This window comes from Ctenocephalides felis, unplaced genomic scaffold (assembly GCF_003426905.1).
Source record: "Ctenocephalides felis isolate EL2017-DRISC unplaced genomic scaffold, ASM342690v1 CF-g0.4_SCAFFOLD_01604, whole genome shotgun sequence".
Lineage (NCBI taxonomy): Eukaryota > Metazoa > Arthropoda > Insecta > Siphonaptera > Pulicidae > Ctenocephalides > Ctenocephalides felis.
Window position 1 is genome coordinate 25,707,766 of NW_020537758.1, and position 23,890 is coordinate 25,731,655.

A 23,890-nucleotide genomic window follows, 5' to 3' on the forward strand; every position below is an offset into this window, starting at 1 on the left:
ATAACTAGTTTGAGTTTGTAGATTGTTTCTACAGTACCTTGATCCTGCCTTCAATATTCTTCTTTGAAGCTTTCAAATAAAATGGGTACAACAAAAATCCATAATGATAATTTGATAAAATATTTTAATCGAGTATTCAGTTCCAGATGACCGCATTCAGATCTCATCTGGACCCATCGTCTTTGCAAAGTCATGGAGAGGTTGCCCGTTTTAATACTGATACCAGACGGTAGCTAATTAAATTTCTATAAGAACTCGCGATGTAATTTTCTCTAATCTCCGATCTACCAGTTTATTATGATTGTAATTTTGAGCTATGTGTTGACTGTAAGCACAGCCATCTTGCTCATGATATGAAACAGTTTTAATTCTTTTTAATTTTTTTTTTCAAATTATTATTAAGTATTATTATTTTTACTTCGGCGATCGACTGATATCGTCCGTGTCGGATATTCGCTTTTTGATGGACGTCATGTTTATTATATTAATAAATTACCGTCATCGTGCACGGTAGTTTTGGATTTAATGGATTTTTGGCTTATCTGCACAATTTTTAATTGATCCTATATTACAAAAACACATAAGTGTTGGACATTGCGGCAGAATCAAAGTTTTGATCATAATTATTAAATTATTGAAGACATAATCTTAGATGTGTCATATTCAATGTAAGTCAGTGCATTTTATTTTTAAATTGAATGCTTTTTATATATGCAGTCTATTCCAAAAAGTCAATAATGTATTTATTTATGGAAGGCAATATTTGAAAATTTATAACAAAAGTATTTTCTTGTTGTTATTTGTTTTGGTTGTGAGCAATGTTGCTTAGCTTACAAGACCTTAATATAGGTTTTTTTTAAGTAAATGTTATTTAATTGTTTTTAAGATGTATTGTTAATTTTAAATTAGATTAAACATTTTCGTTTAAATAACTCTTGTAAAATCTCACACTTGTGTAAGGTAAAAAGGACCAACTGAACCTTTACACTGGCAAAGATGTGAAAGATAGTAAATGGAAAAGTAAATTAAGTTAAAAAGGCAATTTTACAAGTGATAAATAAAATAAATTTGTATTTCATGTCTGCTGCTAATACTTATTTTTGAAGAAATACCAGATCAGGGTTATTTGCAGTGTTATCACTGTAAAAATGCAATCATCGGTTGAATAATGTGGTAATTATTTTGCAAAAATCCTTTTGAAATTAAAATAAGACAGTTTGTCCCCTGGTTTACCAAAAAGGAACTAGGTTACAATTTTTTGAAAAACAACAAAAAAACAATTTTCTTGAATGATGTATTAGGTAAGAGTTTTACTAAACATAGTCAAATAGTTGTTTTCACAATATAATGGCTCAAAGTCAAATTGGACTTTTGTGCCTGCCGTACTCTATATATTTCAGATATATTCACCAAATCTTAATTTATACATTCCATGTACCTTTCATGTTTTATATAATATATGCTTTATCAATTTTATCTCAACAGTTTGTTTTCAATTATGACTATTGTAATTGAGTCTATAGGAAATTGTGATTTTAAAATGAATCATCATATTTTACAATGATAAATGATAAAAATGTTATTTAGAATACTGATTTTGTTACAATTATTTGTACAAATCTGCGATACTTACCGTTTATTTTAAAAAACTTTAATAACTCTTAATCCTTGTAACTACATTTCATCAGGTATAATAAACGTTTACAAGTCTTTACCTCGTACTTTCACCGATGATATCAGGGGGCTTGGAATTAAACGAGAAAATTCATTTCAGTCGGATCGATTCTGCGGTGTTGCGGGTATATTGTGCCTATAAGTTTAATAATCGGCGTTATCCTCACACGTAAATCGAATTACAGATCGGTCGCGCTCGCTCATTTCTTATGATGCAATTAAGTGGGGGCTTATTTGCGAGTTCCATTATACCGTAATAACAGCGCCAGCACCGAAAGCGCCCCGACAGCGAGGACAAGGGGGCACGGACACTGGATGACAGGGACCTATCTCGGGGGGATTATAGATTATAAATTCACATATTATTAATCACGTATTATTTTGTACTAATTCAACAAGTTGCACGTATATATATTTTTTTACTGAATCTGTAAGGTTCTACTTGCATTTGTTACTACATATTAGGAGGCGTCCATTAATCACATGCGCAATTTTTAGGGATTTTTTTACCCTCCCTGGTAATACATGGTAATAATTAAAACTACCACCCTCCATCACACATCACCACGTGTATTTTTAGTTCCTAGAAGAAATCGTAAAATTTTTGTATTTTTTTGAGAAATTTTATATATATTTTTTAAATTGAGGTGAAAAAAAAATAAGATATTTCATTTAAGGCTCACGTGATTAATGGATGCCCTCGTACTACATGGTTTAGAATACTACATTCATATTAATTGGGTTTACATCAACACTAAGCCAACATGATCTTCAACGATACTAAAATATTTGTTTGTCTCGATTGGACATGTAAACCGTTCTGCATGATAGTATTATAGCTACTGTTTCTCAGGTCAATGTAATAAACAGAACTGTGCAGGTGCATAATTTTTGACAGGGCAATATAAATCTTTAATAATGTTTAACAACTTTCGTGATTGCTAAATTGTTTAAATACTTACCTTGATTAATCTAAAAAAATCACACCTGTAGTTAGTTGAAACAAAACATCGAGACTAGTTGTAATATACTAGAATTATATATAGATTGAAGTAAAGAAGATTGAGTGGAATTTATATTTTGTAAGATGTGGCCAAATGTAATTTGTCACAGGAGACACTATATTTTTTATTTGTATCATGATAATAATTGTATTATTATTTTTAAGATAAATTCAAAACCTTAAATGTGGGAGGAGAAAAAAAGACCAACTGAATCTTTACCCTAGCAAAGGTGTAAATTATGAGAGAATACTAAATAAAAAAAGTAAATTGGGTTGAAAAAAACTAATTTACAAGAGATAAATTATAGAGATAGTTATTTCAATTATACTGATTAATTTTTCTGACAAAACACCTGATCAAGCAAAATTATCAAAAAATAAAAATACCAATTCAAGGTTATATGCAGTGAGATCTTTATAAAAATTGAATGAAATTTGTATTTTGGATAAATTAGATATTGTAGCTATTATCTCGTAAAATCTCTTTAAAATTAAGAAATCAAACATTGGACTCTCTTTAAAATTATATTTCTGTAATTAGGAATTGACTGGAAATTTTACTGCACCTAGTTGGATAGATGCTTGTTTGGTATATACGATTGTATATATAAAAAGTCTTATTTATAATCAGAATATATTTTAAAGTTGTCAATAAATACGTACAAATAAAAATAGCTGTTTGCAGATTCTATTGGGCATCTAGAAAGCAGAATCCGTTCCCTGTTCTTAAAATTGCTTTATATTGCATAAATATTTAATATAAATTGTGCATCATTTTCAATGTTTTATTATCGCTTATCATAGAAAATAGTGATGTACAAAGAAAATGCTATCCTATCTTAAAATAAAAAAATGATCCGCCTCTTCTCGGCGTTTCGAGTACGGATTTGATTACTGAAACACGTTGTTACGCGCCTGTTGTCTTGGTTTTGTTCTGCTATTATCTCTAAATGGACTTTATTTTACAATCTCACTTATTATACGTATAACGTGTTGCTTATAAGTATCATGACTCGTTTTTGAACTCTATTAATATTTGTTAATTAATGCAATACATCAAAATCGCTAAAAGCTTATTTTTTTCAACAACACTACCGCGAGGTTATTTGAATTTCGAATAAATTATAACCTTATGCGAGATGATTATAAAGCATAAAATATGTCATATCGTAAATATATCGAGTTTTATATGATAATATCGATAATGTTCGATAAATAATATGAATGCTTCGGAATTTCGTTATTGAGATGTCTGATTATTCTAGCAATGAAAATTTAAGATCTCGTAAAATAGTTTATTGTTTTTTAAATTTATTATATTTTATTTATATTTATGCATGTTTTTATTTGCATTCAAAAAATTGGCATGAAATATATCAATTATTTATGGCTAGAATTTATAAAACTTACCAAAAAATTGTACGTCCATTATTAATAATTTTAGTAATAAATGTGTAATAATTTCTACTAACATGTTGCACTAATTCAGTGCCTAAATATACATAATATATAGAAGTTGATCAGAGGTTTAATTTAGTATGAAGTCGAATTTATCTTGTATTTTTATAGTTTTATTGATTATAATGCTTTCTACACGTTAAGGTATTTAATTAGAATTTATGGTAATTAATTAAAAACTCAGCTGTTGAAAATTGCCAAACAGGAATTTGAAGAAATGGTGCAATTAGGTACTGCCTATTGCAATTTTCTCTATTCCTATTTAAAAATAGTTAGAAAAATGCGAAAAGCAATGCGGAAGAGCATTTGAATTTTACCCTAAAAAATGTATTGGATGTTTTAAAATAATTTAAATTAAATTGTCTGGAAATAAAAATTATTAATAGCATTTTGATTTGATCGATCAGTTTTTTTCACTCATGATAAATGCTACTAACATTTTAGATATTCAATAATTCAATGGATAAGATATTGTTTAATTTAATATTAGTAAAATGAAAACATGAGTAACCGATACAAATTCTATATGAAGAACTTTATATGCGTGAAGCTCGATGTTATTTATTTTTATTCATTAAACATTTTTGCAATTTACGTTCTATTCGTTTTTTAACAAGTTACAATATTAAAAATGTTTGTATTCAATCCTTAGTCTAAAATTATCTTATTCTTGGGCTTTTAATGTTACATCCCAATAATATTAGCAAATAGAGCTTTGTAAAGATTACGTTTTCCTGGCGAATAGATGACGACTTGTATTATATATTTTTTAATATACTATATGTTTATAAATATAATATATAGCTTTTCAAAAAGCCCCCACAATCGGTGTATTAGTCCTTCTACATGCTCGACTGTATTTTATAACACATGCGATTTATACTTGAGACTTTTGTTTTCCATCTTAATAATTTTAGCAATAAATTTTATCAATAAATTTTCGCAAACGTTTACGAGTTTCATTCGTTCCCTTGACGCTGCAGGAGGCCCCTGTTCCGAGAGCACCCCGAACCTATTGGGAGGCGATCCCAGGCAAAGTGGAGAGACCTTATAAGTTTAACTACGGATTTAGAGACTCATTAGTTTGATTGGCAGTTTTAATTAACATGCTGATCGGGCAAGCATCTGGCCGTTATAAATTACTCTGAATATTCTCTCGTACGCATAATTTTGTATAAAAAATGAGGATAAATAAAATTCATTTGATAATTAACGGTTACGCCCACTTTGCGTAGAAGAAATGGCGACGTGTTAAGTTATGCAGAGCCTCGGAGTAAAACTTTTGAAGAACGGCTATCAATCAAACAACATCATTTGCATTTAGTAGCAGTTTATATTAAGTTCGTGTTTTATATGGAACTTTTTTCGAAAAACAAACGCATATGATCGGCTTGTCTTAATATTCCTTGTTTGGGTATATCGTATTTAAAATTAATGCACTTTTCACACTTATTAAGAAGATATATTACAGCCAATAACACGGATACAATAACGACATGCTATTAATATTTTATCAAGCTGTAAATATTTATATGTAAAATAATCATAAAAATGAACTTGTATGCACTGAGGGTCTTCACATGCTCTTATTTACAAAAATGTGAGCTTGTTTTAATTAAATTTTATATCGCCAAACTTTGTTTACGCACTTCATTTGCGCTATTTCATACACTCCAGAAAATAAATTTAAATTCACACATTTTTTTCATAGTTTTGTAACTAATAAATTAAATATAATATTGTGGCTTAATCGCGCCTTAACATATGTGAACTCTGATGTCTCATCATAGTAAATAAAAATATTAAATTTATTACTTTTGGAAAAGAATGTCGCTATTCATGTGATTATAATACAAATTGGGTGTCATCCTATGTTTTACGTTGAAATGTTCTACGTTTCTTTACATAAAAAGTGCAATTTTGTTCAAACCTTCAGAACATAATATTCAAAAAAAAAAATCAGAAAAACTTGTTTACTCTGTACGAGAGTATAAATATTCTTGGTTGATTTTAATTTTAACTATTACAGATAGATATTAGTATCAGACTAGCAAACATATATTTTTTTATTATCTTAATATATTATTTAAGTATACATTATTTATTTGTTTTATGAAATGTATTGTCAATTTTAAGTGAAATGCAAGTGTTTTTAGATAACTTTTATAAAATACCAGATCAATGTTATATATAATGTTAGCTCTGCAAAAAAAAGTAGCTAAGAAATTTATATTTAGCATTGGTTAAATAACGTAGCTATCATTTTGTGAATTTCTTTAAAAGTAAATAAGACAATGGATCAGTTTGCCCCATGGCTGACGCCTATGGGGTAAAAAACAGATGACATTTTTTTGAATTTTGAAAAAAAAAATACAGCAAATAAAACACATTTCTACAATAATGAATTGCTGGGAGTTTTACTGAACATAGTCGGATTATTATTTGTTTGATATGTATTATTAGTTAGTTAAAGTCGAATTGGTCTGTTGTGCCCCACTCTACACTAAATATATTTGTATATATAAATAATCTTTTCATTTCTATATAATAGTACCTTTCTAGAAACGATAATGCACTTCTGATAAATTTAGAAAAGCAAATATTTGGTTCACATTATACTCATTCCTTAGAAGATATTATTGATGCCGTAAACGCCTTCTTCATCGCAAATGATTAATGAAGACAGCAAACAAAAAAACTAGAGCCGTTTTGTTTAACATAAATTCACCATTATTTTAAATTAAACATTCAGTTTGTTAAACAATCGTATCCAAACAAATTACGACAGGAGGGTTAACGTCCCGACGATTTATTGATAATAATCACCTCTCTCGGCCAACAATGCATAAGAGGAAAGGATTGAATCTCGGCCGTCGGGAAAGGTACGACGCTGTTTAATATTAATATTTGTTGTTTTAATTATATGATAATTATTCAAATCAGGCGGCACGGTTTATTTGTTTAGAAAAATCCAATCGACGTTCTTAATCGCATTATGTATAATTATATGCATTAAATTTTGATTGTATACCATTATTTGTAATTAGCGTCCGAACGCTTAATGAGGCGTGGGGCTAGTTAGGGCTTGATGTATGGCTCACGGTAATAGGACCACGCTTTTTTAACGCAGGAAACATTTGTATGAATTAAATAGTCTTCACGAACACACGGCCAATATAATAATAATAAATGGATTTGAAATGGTCGGGTATCCGCTGTCATAAATCTAAATCAATATTGTATCGTGTTTTTTTTTTCAATCAAGAATCAATTTTGTTTTATTGTTTTTTATATCTATGTAAACATGTTGTGTGTACGATTATTAATGAGTTTATCATTTTCATTCTGTTTTTCTTTTGGTTTTGTTAATATGTTAGCTGCAAGCAAGATCCCCTTTGTTTTCGTTAGATAGACTGTTCATCTATTCGCACAAAATTTGTTTTAAATACCTACACAACGATTAATCAATTTGCCAGCCCAGTAAAAAGTTTTTAATTTTACGTTAATTGTAACGTGAATAACATTTAACAACAATAATCTAAATTAGAGCTTTTCCTGAGAACTAGCATGTAAAGGCTGAATTTTTCTATATTTTCAGATACTATTAAAGGATTAAAATTCAAACTTCGAATAACACATCAATTTTGAATTATTGCGGAAATATTAAAACTACTTTATTACAATCTAAATGATAATGAATAGATACAGCAATTGTAACAAAATGATTAAACAACAATTCATTAACCTGAAAAAAAGATTGTTATACTGATGTAACAGTCGCCATAACAGCTAAACTATACTGATTTTAAGATAGGGCCTAAAGAGAGAAAGACGATGTATGTGTGTTTGAATAAAATTCCATCATTATTGAGTCAGCGCCATAATTAACTAATTGCAACAAAAATGTGAAAGATACAGCGAGAGGGAAAAAAATGGTTTTGTTATAACCATGGACTGTTATTTACGCTTTTTTTGAAAACATTCTACTCAATTTAAAAATATCAAGTTAAAATCATGGACTGCTGCTATTCACGTTATTTTTCAAATTGGTGAAGTAACAAAATTATTGCTAATAAAAAAGTGGCACAACCGTACCCAGTCTCCCCTACTCACATTAGTTTTGGGATTGATGTTTTCGTTTATATATTTGTTTTACCTAAATTTAATAATTTCCATACTTAAATATTTGTTTTGGTATGAATATATTATTATCATTTTATAAGTTAGGTATAAAAAGCTTTCAATCAGAAGTAATTATTGAATTTTGCATAATTCAATGAGGTTGCGGCCTTTCCTAAAAAACCGTTATAGTTCATATTTGAGTTAGTTAATTTTTAATCACATATATGGTATTGATTTATATTTAGTGCCTAATAAATTATTTTCGCCATGTGATATTGTCTGATATACACACACTGCCTATATTACTAACACGAATAACAATATATACATCGCGATTATTCTGGCGCTTTTGTTTTTTTTTTTCTTTTTATTTTATTCGGCAGACGTTTTATATGTTTCTGATTTGTGTGCATTTTATATGACAGCGAAAATAAACTTCGGAATATTTTTACGATAATTTGATTTTGAACCTTGATTCTGAAAATCTCGTGGATCGTAGCGGAATGAAATTTGAAACATATAAACATAAATTTAGAAACTGAAAACATATTTTATTTAAATAAATATTCGAAAAGACTTCTGTCACTTTAAATTTTAATCGTCATCATTAGTTGTATATTAAATTTGTAGAATTATGCAAAAGTACTATACAAATACTATACAAAATTTGAAAACTCAAAAAGTAAATTATATTAAGAGTACTTTAAAATCATAGAGCATACACGTTTGACTAACATAAAATACAAATTCGATGAACAGGAAATAAAAATTCAAGGCAGATTATTATCGGATTTTGTAAGACATTAATTTCTATATGAAAAAAAATATTTAAAAAAAAAATCTATTATATTATCAAAGTATAAAAGTGATTATATTGAATTAAATTAACATTAAAAAGTATTCTTCTCAATAACAAATCTAGAAAGCTTTAAAGAAAAAACGATATTTTGTTCACATTTAAAAATTGTTTTTTACATTTTTACATGTATTTTTACCAAAGGAGGAATGAAGTAGTTGTTCCATATATATATCCTTCATGTTATCTCAGAGTTTCGATGTCGATGTTACTCTATCATCAAAGTTAAATTGCTCATTTACATAGTCCTACCCGCTTAAAATATTACTATCCATTCATTATATTTAACTAAATAAATATCATGACGTTAATTCGCTTAAAACATAAAATATGATTTAAAATTATTTATCCATTTTCATCCTTTCCTCCACAGCAAATAACTATATATAACATCATTTCTTTGCTTCGAGCAATTCAATTTAATAGCAATACAGCATGCGAAAATATTTCTCGCCGTTTCTTGATGATCTTCGTAATGAATCAAAATGTAAACAATAAAATTAAATGGTACTAAATTTACTGTATTTGAGGTTTTGAATCAACGTTTTGTCGATAATCTATAATATCTATTTGGATTTCATTTTTTTAGGAATACTGAAATATGTAGGGTAAGGCGAGACACAAAGATCCAATTTGACTTTCAATAATTATATTGTGAAAGCCAAGTCTACTATACAGTAACACTATAAACTCATCATTCCTAGTTAATTCATTAGAAACGTGTTTTATCGCGATATTGTTAAAATTTGTCATCTGTCCTTTTTCACCCCATAGTGAGGGTAATGAGATAAAGATACTTAAATAAAGTATCTTTGGAAAATGACACACTTTTTGAAATAGTACAGTTATTTTATGCCACGATTGAAGAGAGAATAGTTATTAACAGAATAATTATTAACAGAAAACATAGATTAATAATTTAAAACAAATAATTTTAATAATTACCGAAATCTATACGTCATGTAAGTAATTATGATTACTGCTCTAAAGTTAATCTATCAATTTCCTTAAATCTCAATCTACTAATTAACCTTAAAAATTCGATAGGAATTTGATTTATACTATTTCAAAAGAAATAAATTTGATTTTATGTGCCGAACTATTGTTCGAATAATTATGTTGATTTTCTGATTTCATTCATCTACAATAATTAATACGAAAAACAACCGTATTGTGACGACGTATTATTAAACGGAAAGAAATTTCAAACAATTTTATCAGATTTATTCCTGTTATAATTTATAAACACGTAAGCATTTAAAACCACCTGTAGAAATGAAATACACATAAAATGGAAACATCTGAGTCATTGGTTAAATTTATTATTAAAAGATATTTGTTTTGTCGAAAATAATTGTTATTGCATGTTATTTTTGATAAATTATTTGCTAACATTTAGATAAAAATTTCTCGAAGTTGAAAAAAAATCATAAATATATTGCATCATATTACCATAACTTAAATATTCAGAATGCTAGTTGTTTAATTACAATTTATTTCAATTAATTTAATTAATTTTATTTTTTAAGTTAAGAATTAGTGCTTCTTAACTTAAAAACGACAAGTAAAACGCCGAACTAATTAAATAAAAAAATAGAATTTGTTTTTAAAAATATTACAAATTTTATGAATGCATACATTAGCGAATATGTTTTTACAATCTAGTACTTACAAAAACAAACTTATTTTGATTTATACTACACTATATTTAATTTATTTTAATATTTTTAATTGCACAATGGTTCTATTCAGTCAGTAATAATTGGCTTATTGAAACAGTTAATTAAAACATACGATTTTGTGAATTTTAAAATATAATACTACAAAAACACTTCTCAATAACATATATTTTTCCATTGTAACAGAAAATGCTATTTTTATAAAATTTTCTGGTGATTTTTTTTAAGGGTGATTTTATTTATGAAAAAGGTGCGTTCATATCGACTAAATACAACAAGCCATTTATTCACAAAATAACTTTATTAGTAATTATTGCTCAATACATCAAACTTTATTAGTTTATGTAAAATTATAGTAAATATTAATTGACTACCTTCTGAACAATTTATTGTTTTTGCTGACAATTAATTGGAGTAAATATAATAAAATGATTGTGGACTTATTCAATTATTATTCTGATATTTGGCTTTGGTTATATTTTGAAAATTAATGGATGTTATTGGCGCATCTGTTTGTATATAAAATAGTTTGTAGGGTCTTCCCAGCGTGTTGCCCTTTGCTTTGATATCCTCCGAGCCGACTAATTTTATTTTAACGATGAGAAATAAAATGAAGAAAATATTACCTTTTTATAACAGATATTAATATATATGTATAGAGATCAATTAAAAAGATCGACCTTAAAGTAATTAATCTCGTGTGTAACATAATTAATATAATATACCTTGTTTGTTTTGAGAGTTGATAATTGATTAATATAAAATTCTTAAATGGGATTCAAAATATAACCAAATAAAAATATAGTCCATAACTCGATGGCTCATATAAATACTGACATATGTTTTTTTGCTATTCTATAATTCTAAAATTTGTCATCTGACCTTTTTCACCCCATATGGGGATGACTCTATATTGGCAATTCTACATTTTTCCATTTTACATTACAATTTATTAAGTTCTTAAAATTCTCTAATTTTCGAATATATAATTCTGCAAAAAAAAGAATATTTGTCTACATAAATTTAATTTCTGTCCACATTACAACAATCATTTAAAAAAATGATAGTGACGCCAATAAATTTGATCTTTCGAAAATGTAAAATAATTAAAGCTCTTCTCAGCATTGTTCGTAGACAATATTTTGATGATAAAAATGGTGCATCTTGATGTATCCTGAAAAATACAAATCATTTATTTATAAATATGTGCATGCATACATTTTATGTATGTATATATGTATATGCTACATAATTTAGAATATGTAAATTAATATTGCTCAAAGGAAACCAATAAAGATTTGTTCAATACGATAATTTTTATAGTTACTACTAATAACAACTCTAATATAATATTGAAAATAGAATTTTTATTATGCACCATTTGTAAATATCAAACGGTTTATTGTTAAAAAATAATAGCGTATTATTCTGAATTTTAAATTGAAAGAATACAGGACCGATTAAGAAAATATTTTATAAATATTTTTTTACGATTGCAATTACATTACAATTTTTTGAAATAACAAACATTTGATTAGATCTGTGCTTTTGAAATCTTATTTTGCGATAAATGTATCAAAGTATACTTATTTATTATTACCATTTTATGCCCAAATTATATTAATAAAAAAATATATAATTGAAAAATATTAATCAAGTCTGGTCCTGTGTATTATCAAAGTAAAAACATTTTTCAGTCGCTATAAAAATACAGCTATAAGGAAATCAGCACTTTTGGCTATTTGGCTAGTGTAAAATTTAATCATGATCGCTCTTAAACTAATGCAAGTTTTTTCCATTTTCATCAATCTTTACGATTATGGTATAATATTTTTATTATAATTGAGTATTTTATTTTCATTATATAGTATATTACATTTATATTATATATTATATTACGAAGTGTAAATTTTTTTTGATTTTTTTTTGTAGTTTTGAGTGAGGGTCCGGAAGCAGAATGTTTTATGCCAAGATCAGCGCCAGATGGTGCTCCTCTAGAAGCTTATTTGTATAACAAGTAATATTATTATTTTATTTTATTATTAAATTAAAATTAAGATTTTAAAGTTTCATTTTATGTGCTATTTAATCACACTAGTTTATAATATTGAAACATAACTAAAATTGTGAGAAATAGTTACACCTCTGATATACTTGGTTTTGAGAAGTTTAAATTTTACCTGAATCCATTTTTTATAGCAAAGGAAATTCATAGAAGTTTTTGATTATTATCTTAAAATATTAGCTTTTATATATAATTTTTATTTTAGTGAGTATGAAGGCTTACCCCTCACCCCTGAAATATGGGAAGAAATTGAAATACCAAGTTGTCATGATATTCGTTTTGTTCTTCATGGATATCATCAAACCAGATTGGACGTGATGTCTATAATAAAAGGTAAATTGAATATATAATTCCATCAATTAAACTTATTACCAAATATACATTTATAAGATATCATCATAATCAGCTTATCAATGTATAAAATTTATTTTTCTATTTTCTTTTTATAACTAGATTTAAAACAATGTACATTTTATACATTATTTAAGATACAATAATGTATGAAACTGGATACCAGGATAGTAATATAAATGGCGTTGTATATCATCTTCATTTTTCTTTACAGTTATTAGAAAATAGAGGAAATTTAACTCAGAAAAACTTTAAGAAAAGATCTATAATATGATAGAAAATAATTTTTATTTATACTTTTTACATTTATACTAAAATGCTTCGATACTGTTTCACTTTACACTTTTCTGATAATCATAAAACAACAGCTTGGCCGATGGCGGCACAAAACTGATCAACTGATCAACATGACACATCATCCAGTTGCATCTAATGGCTTTAAAATTTATCAAATCGGATTAGCTGTTATTGAAAAAATGTTAACGCAAGGTAAAAAATAGGCGTACATACTCACATACTTTTGATGTTTGGACTCAAAGGATTCAGAATACGTCAAATAACATAAAATTTGCAAATCGGATTTTCTTGCAAAAATATAAACTTCTCCTTCGGGAAGTAAATAAATTAAATTGATATCATTTTATTTGTGGTGATTTCCAGCGTATCAAGGTCGTGAAAACACTTCAGCGATTGTCCTAGATTGGGAGCCTACAGCCTCTTTAAACTATAACCAGGCAAAATCTACACTCTACAACGTAGCCATTTCTTTGCGGTCACTGTTAACTTTAACTAGTGATTATACAGGAAAGAAACTCTCGGATTTTCATATAGTCGCATTTGGTCTTGGGGCACAGTTGGCGGCTACTCTTGGCAGAATGGTAGACGGTGAAATCGGGATGATAATAGGTCAGTAGATTCATCATGCCAATATATACTAATTTATATACTAACTTTTCGATTTCATACCCAGGTCTAGATCCAACGATATCAGGTTGGAATGAAGATAAAAAGGAGGACAGGGAAAATATGTTGAACAAAGATTGTGCTAAATTTGTACGAATCATCCATACAGATGGTGAGCGATACGGTGTTAGGTATCCGATGGGACATGCGGATTTCTACATGAATGGCGGATTTTATCAGCCAGGTTGCAAAGAAGATGATGAATGTAAGTAGAAATATTAGTATACAAATTTAGTTGGTTTGGGTTAACTAAAAGTGGTATTTTCTTCATCAGTATGTGCGCATTTGAGAGCCATAGATTACATGGCCGAAGCCATTGAAAAGAACCGAATGCACATTGGTTTTCGGTGCGCGAGCTGGTACGACTTGCGGTATAACGGAGAATGCAGGATTGTGCCAAACAGACATTCGATGTATGTCTCAAACGAAGCTGCAAGGTGTCCAGAGTAAGTACTTAAAAATAATTTGTCATCATGAAAATGCAAAACGTACCAGATACTGCAAAATTTTAAGTATTTTTTAAAACTAAGTACATTCAAAAAGCAATGTTATGGTTAATTTATTATTATGAAGATGCACCATGTACAAGATGCTGTAAGTTGCTCGAGTAAAGAAAGAAAAGATTAGCTTCATTAATACTTAGCTTATTTCAATCATCAGGTAACAAGTCTTTGGTGTATAATACTGCTTTGCACAAAATTTTATATTTTTGTTAGAGAATACGAAGAAGGGATATTTTACGCTGCCACCAACGCAAGGCCACCTTATTCTTTGTTTCCGCCACATTACATATACGTCGCCAATGATGTCGTTCACGTTTCTCATACCACAGGAGTATATGGATCCGACTGGCCAATTCCTGTTCATTGTAACAGCAGAGAAACACCTGGAGATAACAGCATTTTAAAAAAGTCACAAAATGCTAATTGTAATGGCTAAGGTTTGGTGAAAAAGTATCAATGAGGTTAAAAAATTTTGAATGACGATCAAAATGTTCGTTGTACAACATAGTTTACTCTGCCGAAAATATCTTCTTGTTAAAATATGAAAATTTGCCTTGTGTGATACAAACAACTTATTATTATGATTTAAGCTTGCATTTCGCTATGATGTTATTCAAATGCTTAAACTGGATTAAATTGGGTAATACTGTTAGTATTACATTTATTAAAAATAAAAGCTATACTAAAAATATAAGTTATTTGGCGATAGAATAAAATTAAACTAATAATTTAAAAATTCTTAAAACTCTTTTTTTTATATAGAACATGTCTTAATAACGCAATAAATCTTTTAGCAAATGTTGATATACTGTATTTCTTAGCTAATAAAACTGGCAACGATGTCGATGTATTGTATTTCTCTGCTAATAAAGCCCATTTCAGCAAACCTCCGCATGTTGTTCTATTATTTATAAATATTTTACACGAATTATTTTGAATCAAACCTTGATTAGTAATAGATGCTATGGCCGATAATTTCTGAAACGCAGTGAAGTCATTTATCGTATACTTTAAAGGAATAATAATAAAATGACGTCAGGTTCACATTGGAAATGGAAGTTAAGCAGAGTTGCATTTATTGCATCATGTAGAATTAAGTAATAGTAAAAAAGTGTTCATAACTTATATAAACCTGTATATTGGTTATTTTTTGTAGCTTTTAACAATAAGTTACAAACATATTTAGTTTCTGTATGCCCTATATTATCTGCAAACATGTTTGCAATTACTTCAAAATATGTTCAACAGAGATGAAAAATGTTGCAGAAATCCGTTGCACAGGTCATTTAGGCATTAAATTACCTGGAAACTACAAAAATGATTAGATTTTAATTATGATACAAAATAATTTCTAGATCGGGGATTTTGTCGTTTCTATTTTTTAATCAATTTTTTACCATATTGCACACCAAATTTAGTACAATTAGTAGCACATCAAATTTTTGTTGTGGAACTGTGTTATTATAACGTATTATTCATTATAAAGTTCTTTTAATAATTAGAATGATAATACTAATCCAGTAATAAAGTATTTTCATCTCATTTCTTCAAATCGATATAATTCGGCTCTGCTTTTACAGAAGTTTGAATGAGACTATAAATAGCAGGGAAAATTTGCTATTTAGTTAATTTATGTTCATAATGCTTAGCGTGATATATTTCTTGACTGTATTAAGTATCGGTAAGCAACAAAATTAAACCGTTCAATTAACTTATTTTTGATTAAGTTTTAGTATTTTATTTCAAGCTTTTACAATAGATATTAATTTCAATCCTTTGAGCAGTTTGTGTTTTGAGATTTGTGTTAAATTAATAAAGTAAATTTAACTCAATATTATATAGTGCCAGGAGAGGTTGCCACGGAGTTTAGAAAGGGGTGGCAGCGAACTATGTGTTATAAGAGAGTTCTGTTACCAGTTCCGGCTGATGATATTGGGGTATATTTATTTAACAAGTAACGGTTCAGTATTTTTTATTATAAATATCTATAAATATAGACATGGTTATTTTACAATATATTAAATTTTTCAAGAGATCACTACAACTACAAAATAAATATTTCAAATTTGGAAGGTATTGAAGTGGAAGATTGCTACCGCATTAGAATTGTCATACACGGATTTGAACAACAATATGAAGATATTTTGCCTCTTATTGACGGTGATTACTTTTTCCAAATTGATTTGGAAAATTTAATAAGGAATTTAATTCATGTATGTTTTTTAGAATATATTCATGCTATGCCCAAATACACTATAATCGGACTGAAATGGACTAAATTTATCAAGGATTATCATTTGACTTTTACATCTCTTAAAACCATCGGGTTGAAAGTTGAGCATATCATTTCTCGTTTAGAAACAGCGTTTAAAACGTCGGCTGAATATTTCCATTTTTTGGGCTTTGGATTGGGTGCTCATATTTTGGGTCATGCAGGCAGAAGACATTATCCGGCAAAATTTGGTGTTATAGTTGGTAAGTTAAATGCACATTTTATCTTATATATATATATATATATATATATATATATATATCATAAGCTATTAAAAACAAAATAAGTACTAAGACTCCTATTAGGACTCGACCCGACTGCCAGCGGTTTCGACGAAGACCTGAAGGGCGACCGCGCGATGATGTTGGGCGCCGATTGCGCGATTGTCGTTCGAATAATTCACACGAACGCCGCTCAATTTGGAGTCAGAAGACCCATGGGTCACATGGATTTTTACATAAACGGAGGATTTCTACAGCCAGGTTGCCCTGATAGCACTATACATCGTAAGTTTATGGACTAACAATCTCTTATAAGGTTACATAAATATATTTTAATTATGTTGTTCAAGAAAGATTCTTATTCAATTTTCGCTTCTTCAAATATAAGAATAATATAACAAACAGAAGACGAATCGTATTCCGTGCCAATAAAACCGTATTCACGAATCGCACATATAAGTTTATTGTTTTTTGGCAAAACTTGTTCTAGGAATGTCTATAAATATCATTTATATGTGTATGCCAGTTATCGTACTTATTGCTACAATGAATCATTTGGATTGCTACAATGAATCATTTTGAAGTTTTGCAATTTTGATTACATTTGGTTATGTCGCTTACTTGATACTTTTGCATTTGATAAAAGAAAATATGTTTTTAAAATTTTCCTACCAACATTATTTTGGTTTTCAATAGTATTTTGAATATTTAATATCGAGAACTTATTAATCCTTTAAGCTGATATGGTGATTTGACTTAACTCGGTTTTATGATGGTAACCCAAACAGTGATCCCTCTCTTTGTGGTGAATTATTTTGCAAGTAAAAACTGATGTCACTACTGCTTGACCGAGAAGATATCGAAACTGATTGAAATATCTTAGCTCTTACCATTAAATAGTCTATTGTTTTTAACTGCCAGATTTCGTTATTGCCAAAATTATTAGTAGAACCCTCGATTAGTTTTCTAGTAAAAATTATGATACTGTACTGCATTCATAAAAATTGAAATTATATTTATTACCGATTATATTATTTCTATTTCATTTTTTTATATATTTTTTATTAAGTTGGCACATTAGTGTTCTTGATCTCTTAGATTTATGTTAATAAACTTTGCACAAATAATGTAATTCTTACTATTTTAGAGTGTAGCCATCTTAGGGTTATGGACTATATTAAAGAGTTGATCAAAAAGAAGAATTGTTATGATGCTTATCATTGTGCAAGTATATATGATCTGTATTATAATCATGAGTGTCAAGTAATACCCAGAAAGCGTCTTGTTTATGATATTTTTGAAGTAGCGAAAGATGTTAAGTAAGTATGAAAAAGAAATATATATTTAAATCTAAGAAAGCGATCATAATTCCAGAAATTCGAAAATGTATTTAGAAACTACATTAATATTATCACAAAAAATAGTTTTGTTATATTTACAGAAACTTATATTTTATCCGTAGGTTTGAAGATCGAGGCATTTACTACGTACCAACTAGTATGAGACCACCATTCACCTATTTACCTCCGATGGTCATCCAAGTTGCCATTAATACTATTCATGTATCCCACACGAATTTGATTTATGGTTCGGATTATGGTTTGCATTTGCCTTGTTTAGCAGAAAACTCTTTGCGATATCCAAGAATTTCATCATATGAAAGCGGGAAATCAAAATATCCCAAAGAATATGTCAAGTCTATCATGGTCCCTGGAAAATATTCGATTGATGCCAGTAAGGTTAAGAGATTGAAGTATAATTATGCTGGATGTAGACCGTAATTAAGGTAAGACTGATATTGATCAGAATTTTGTTTTAAATTAAAGGTATAATATTTTTTAGGATTGAATAATGTTTGCTGATTTCATACAAGCGTACATTGAAATTTATAACTTTTTGTGCAATGGCGAGTGGTGATGGAAAATTTGTTGTAATATTTCAATGTACTACACACAGGACAGCACATACTTCACAGAATATAAAACTTATGTTTTAAGTAATCACATTTTGCTCAATTTTTATTCATGTAGTACTCGTAATTGTTTTAAATTAATAAGTCAGTACGGAGTCTCTGAAACGTGTTCAGAACATAGTAGTAATTTAATTAGATTTTTGACATATTTGGACTAGTTTTTAATGAAGTTAGATAGTAAGAATAATACAAGTTAATTTTAAATAGAATAAACATAAACTTGTAATAACAGCGTCCATAATTTTTTTAATATAAAACTGCGCCTTTGCAATCATCCCTACAGATTTGTTATACCATTGATATATTAAATCTCTTACCAAACGTGTCAAATTGATGTTCGAGTCATTTGCCATTTTTTCGCATTGGCTATAATACAAATGTATGATATAATATTTTTTCCTGAACAATAACAATCTAAAATTTTTGATAATATTGGCGGAGTGTCGCCTCCCCGCGGAGCCTTTTGCGAGCGACCGCGTCGGCATTAAATAACTTCTCGCAGCTTGACATCTATCTTTCAAATGAAAAAGAATCAGAAGCGTAGAAAAAAATTGTTCCTACATAAAATTTTACATATTTTTGAAGAATAAAAAAATAAAAAATTGCGGAAATCGTTATGATAAAAAACATTTTATTGGACTATAAGAACTTAGCATTATTTACCAAATATTGTATATTAAAACCCATCAAAAAACCAGTTTTATTCTAAAATTTTTCTGCGTTTTTAGGGAATCCTTTTACCTGTATTTTATTGTTACAAAAACAAACTAACATACTTTGACAGCACCGATTACAAAAATTTGAAAGCCATTCGATGATAACCTGACCTTGATTGATCTTTGACAAAGATCGACCAAACCATTTTTTGATCATTCGCAAAAAGGTGCAAGATGTTTTGGCCACGTTTTACTAAAAAATCATGATCCTCTTTTCAAAATTCAAAAACTGTTTGAAAGATATCAGTTGCGATTTGTGCTGAGTAATTTTTGGTAAAATCAGGCGGTCCAAAAATGGGCAGACTCAAAATTTAAAAAAATCTGAATTTATGAATACTTCAATGGCCAATAAAAATATATTATACTTGCTATTATGTATGTATTCAGTTCAACACGTATGTATATTTAATAAATATATATATATATATATATATATATATATATATATATATATATTTATTATATTCCTACTCCACTGCATCGTCCCATGACGTGTATTGATACCGTACCATGGGCAATTATATTAATATCCAGCTAACGACATGGGATATTTGTTTCTGTAATATTCGTTTATTTAATACACAATATAATCATTTTTTATGACCGAAATAAACGTTAAAAATATGATAATGTGTCTGTTGAACCGAAGTTCTCCAGATAAGCGCACCTTTTCAAAGGGCATCATCTCTTTGAGGTCTTTCCATATTGGTTCCCGTAGGGTAAGTTATATAAATCGCAGAAAAACGAAAATGAAAAGTTGCTCATACTTTTACATTAGTGTAATTCTGAAAAAAATTGATGTATTGGATAAAATTTTTGGCAACGTTTTTGAGAAAACTGTTCAACTGATTTCAATGATTCGTACTGACCGTGTGAAGATAGGTGTCTTCAGATGAATTAACTGAGACATCAAATTCATTAATACTTAATTCAATTATTAAATATTTTATATAAAGTTTTCATATCATTAGTGTCTACCACTTCGTAATTATCAGTAATATTGATTAAAAAAAGCTTTCGAATAAAGATGTGCAATTATTTGGCACATTGATCCCCTTTGCTATTTCTCTTTTCAATCGTTAGCAAGTCTTGTCTTAATTATCATGAAAATTAATAAAAATATCGTAATATTTAATGTCTGATTTTTAAATATTCGATTGCTAAATGATCCGACCTCAATATAAATTCAGGCCATGATGGGTGTTACCACCTAATAAAAATCATAAATTACAATTAGTTCTCTTAGCTTATGAAAACCTGTTCATAATCAAATTGAATTATAAATTATGTTCTCTGTTTGGAATAGGGTTTGACAGCTTTTTTAATTTGAATCCATCGTAAATTTTTAATTTAATTTGATGATAACCTCGGCGCCAACTCGGACGTTTGAAATAAAAGATACAAAAGGAAAACAAAGATTATTGTATTGTTAATTTATATATTTCTATCACAATATAATTTATATTTAAAACTATAAATAACAATTATAAACATAATACTTTTGATACTTAATATAAAACCTTTGACTTAAAATTATGTATAATATTAGTATAAACATTTGCACACACATGCATTCAATTACTTTATTTAATAGTTTATGCGTTTTATAATTTATATATTTTGTATTTTTTCAAGAATGTTATAAAGAATGGATTTCCTTATCTTTGCTAAAATTATTGTAGAAATATTACTTAAGAATTAAAAAGAACTCACAATTCCAAATCCAGCTTGGTTTTTCATATAATTTTTCAAAAGCAAACAGCCTTTATAAATTTACTACTAATGAATCAGAGTCTTTTTCAGAATAATATAATTTTTTTTATCATATTAAATTATTTCTTCAATAACGCTTGATTATTAATGTAGTAAATTTCTTTAAAATTTATATGTGTTTATATAATTCTTACAAGAATTTGATTTTTTTACATATGTAGATAAATTTTAATTCTAAATAATTAACCAAATTATTTTCATAATTATCTCAATTACCATAAATTATGCATAAACGTATTTTCAATATACAAATCATTTCCAAGATCACATTCGAACCAATTAATTCTACAACTTATTTATTAAAAATATTCAAAACTATACAAATCAAACATGAAGAAATAATAAATTTTCTATCATAAGATAACAGATTCATTCTCAAATGTTGAAATAATCCATATTTCATACCTGTGAAGCAAATTTCATTGATCGTATCGATAGAAACTTTAATTTTGATCAGATTACAAATTAGTATCTAAATACGAACCTTTATATTTTTACATCAAATGTTCGGATAGACATTTCAACACTTATTGCTTATTTATCTTAAATTACAAATTATTTAGAATCGCAATTACATTTAGCAACTTGTTACATAGTACGTGTTCACTGGTATATAAAAATTTCTATAATCGGAATTGTAACAATTTTGCTTTCATCTGAGCAAAACGGTTAGAAATCGATCATGGGATAACATATTCTATAAAAGTTCTATAGAGATAAATACATTTAAATTCTGCTTTAATCACATCTTTTCTGGGCGTTTCGTGTTTGAAAATATTTCAAAAAGGCACTAATTTGATATGGAATTGTTGAAAAAGGGCACTCCAAGGTAAAATTATTAATCGATTTTAGAATAGGCAAAATCTTGAAAATGTTTTATAATTAGATCCGTATTAATATTTTTAGTTTGTTAGCCTGGAATGTAAGGATTATAGCTGCAAACATAACTAATATCAATAATTCACTTTTGCTTTTAACAAATCGACCTCGACTTGTATCTTGTATGTTGTCATCAAAGGGAGTCGTGGCTCAGTAAAATTATGAAATTTTATCAATCAATATTTTTTTATTTGTACTTGACTTTTCTTTACGCCAAGCAATCATGCATTACATTCATTTACTAACTCAGAATGTCTCCTGCCGAAGCAGATCCTTGCCTCAGCATCTCCAATCTCAGTTCATGTTCCCGAGCCTTCAGTCTTAGGGCCGCTATACTATTTGATCTAGGATCTGGCGAAGCACCTTCTGCCGATCCTGGTGATGTACTACGTGGAGAACCATCTCCCAATGGAACTCTTGCCCCCATGTTTGCTAATAGTGATTCGAAACCTGGTGGGTATAACTGTGGCGGTGGTGGGGGATGGCGATATTGAGACAAATATCCCAATCCTGCAGGATATCGGAAACCAAACATGGGCAAGTTTAAATTTTGAAGTTGCGACAATTGGTTAGGAAGGCTCAAGTTCTGCAAAGAGAGCTGGTTCAATAAATTGTTCTGCAAAGATCCATGAGGAGGAGGTAGGTGCCCAGCTGGAGGAGCACCAGCGTTGTGATGTTCCAAAGGACTTTTGCGGAGAGGGAAGTAAGCGTGTGGGCCGCCTAAGGGTAGTGGCGTGCCAGTTGGACCTCCGAAGGACGCAAAGGGGTGACCCTGAGGACCGACTTTTTCTTGCTTGCGCCATTTTGCACGACGGTTTTGGAACCACACCTAGAAATGAAAAAAGAAAATAAATATAATATAATATAGAATAACTTTGCATGAATAAATTATCAATATTTCTGAAATAAAACTTGCAAGAAACATAGCGATCGCACAGCAATTGATTATTTGCTATACTGCTAACAGTAGTGGTTAAACGATATTAGAAACTATGCAGTATTAGGGAGATGTTAAATAATCTATTTCATCTAGGAGATCTTATTATTAGATCTGCATAGATATCTAACTTTCTCCAGGAATAGTACTGAATTGATGTATACTAATATTGCTGATTAAGAAAATTGTATTGGTGTGATGCACATTTAATGAGAGTTGGTCTTCCGAGATGCGAAACAAATATAAAATGATTCCAATCCGGTATCTGACTTTTATAATGCTTTGCAATTACATTTTGATCCGATATAATAATCTTGGACTAATGCCACAGTCCGTGGAATGATTCTTCAGTTACTGTAACGATAATATCATTTGCTCCGGAGAGTCTAATGTATAATTGGCCTCGGAATAGGATTACTACAGTGTAATAGTTGTGCTTTTCCTTC

General features: G+C 28.6%; 4 protein-coding genes across 4 annotated transcripts in view; 3 read left to right on the plus strand and 1 right to left on the minus strand.

The window, feature by feature from the left end:
* Positions 1–12,549: 12,549 nt before the first annotated feature.
* LOC113373569 lies at positions 12,550–13,482 on the plus strand. The gene is made up of 4 exons (XM_026613860.1): positions 12,550–12,614; positions 12,725–12,809; positions 13,063–13,190; positions 13,346–13,482. Exons 1-4 carry the CDS (start codon positions 12,557–12,559, stop codon positions 13,480–13,482), a joined length of 408 nt encoding a protein of 135 aa, XP_026469645.1. The 5' UTR covers positions 12,550–12,556.
* A 133-nt stretch (positions 13,483–13,615) lies between these two features.
* Positions 13,616–15,188, plus strand: LOC113373570 (phospholipase A1 member A-like). The gene is made up of 5 exons (XM_026613861.1): positions 13,616–13,697; positions 13,869–14,114; positions 14,179–14,376; positions 14,446–14,617; positions 14,888–15,188. The coding sequence occupies exons 1-5, from the start codon at positions 13,616–13,618 to the stop codon at positions 15,108–15,110; spliced, it is 921 nt and encodes a 306-aa protein (XP_026469646.1). The 3' UTR covers positions 15,111–15,188.
* Positions 15,189–16,315: 1,127 nt separating this feature from the next.
* On the plus strand, positions 16,316–18,490 carry LOC113373571 (inactive pancreatic lipase-related protein 1-like). The gene is made up of 6 exons (XM_026613862.1): positions 16,316–16,355; positions 16,517–16,628; positions 16,707–16,834; positions 16,901–17,149; positions 17,252–17,452; positions 18,315–18,490. Exons 1-6 carry the CDS (start codon positions 16,316–16,318, stop codon positions 18,488–18,490), a joined length of 906 nt encoding a protein of 301 aa, XP_026469647.1.
* A 4,258-nt stretch (positions 18,491–22,748) lies between these two features.
* The window catches only part of LOC113373572 (homeobox protein aristaless-like), a 9,652-nt gene continuing 8,510 nt past the window's right edge, over positions 22,749–23,890 (minus strand). The window contains exon 2 of the mRNA XM_026613863.1: positions 22,749–23,336. Within this exon, the coding sequence (XP_026469648.1) occupies positions 22,749–23,336 (588 nt within the window). The remainder of the gene's footprint in view (positions 23,337–23,890) is intronic.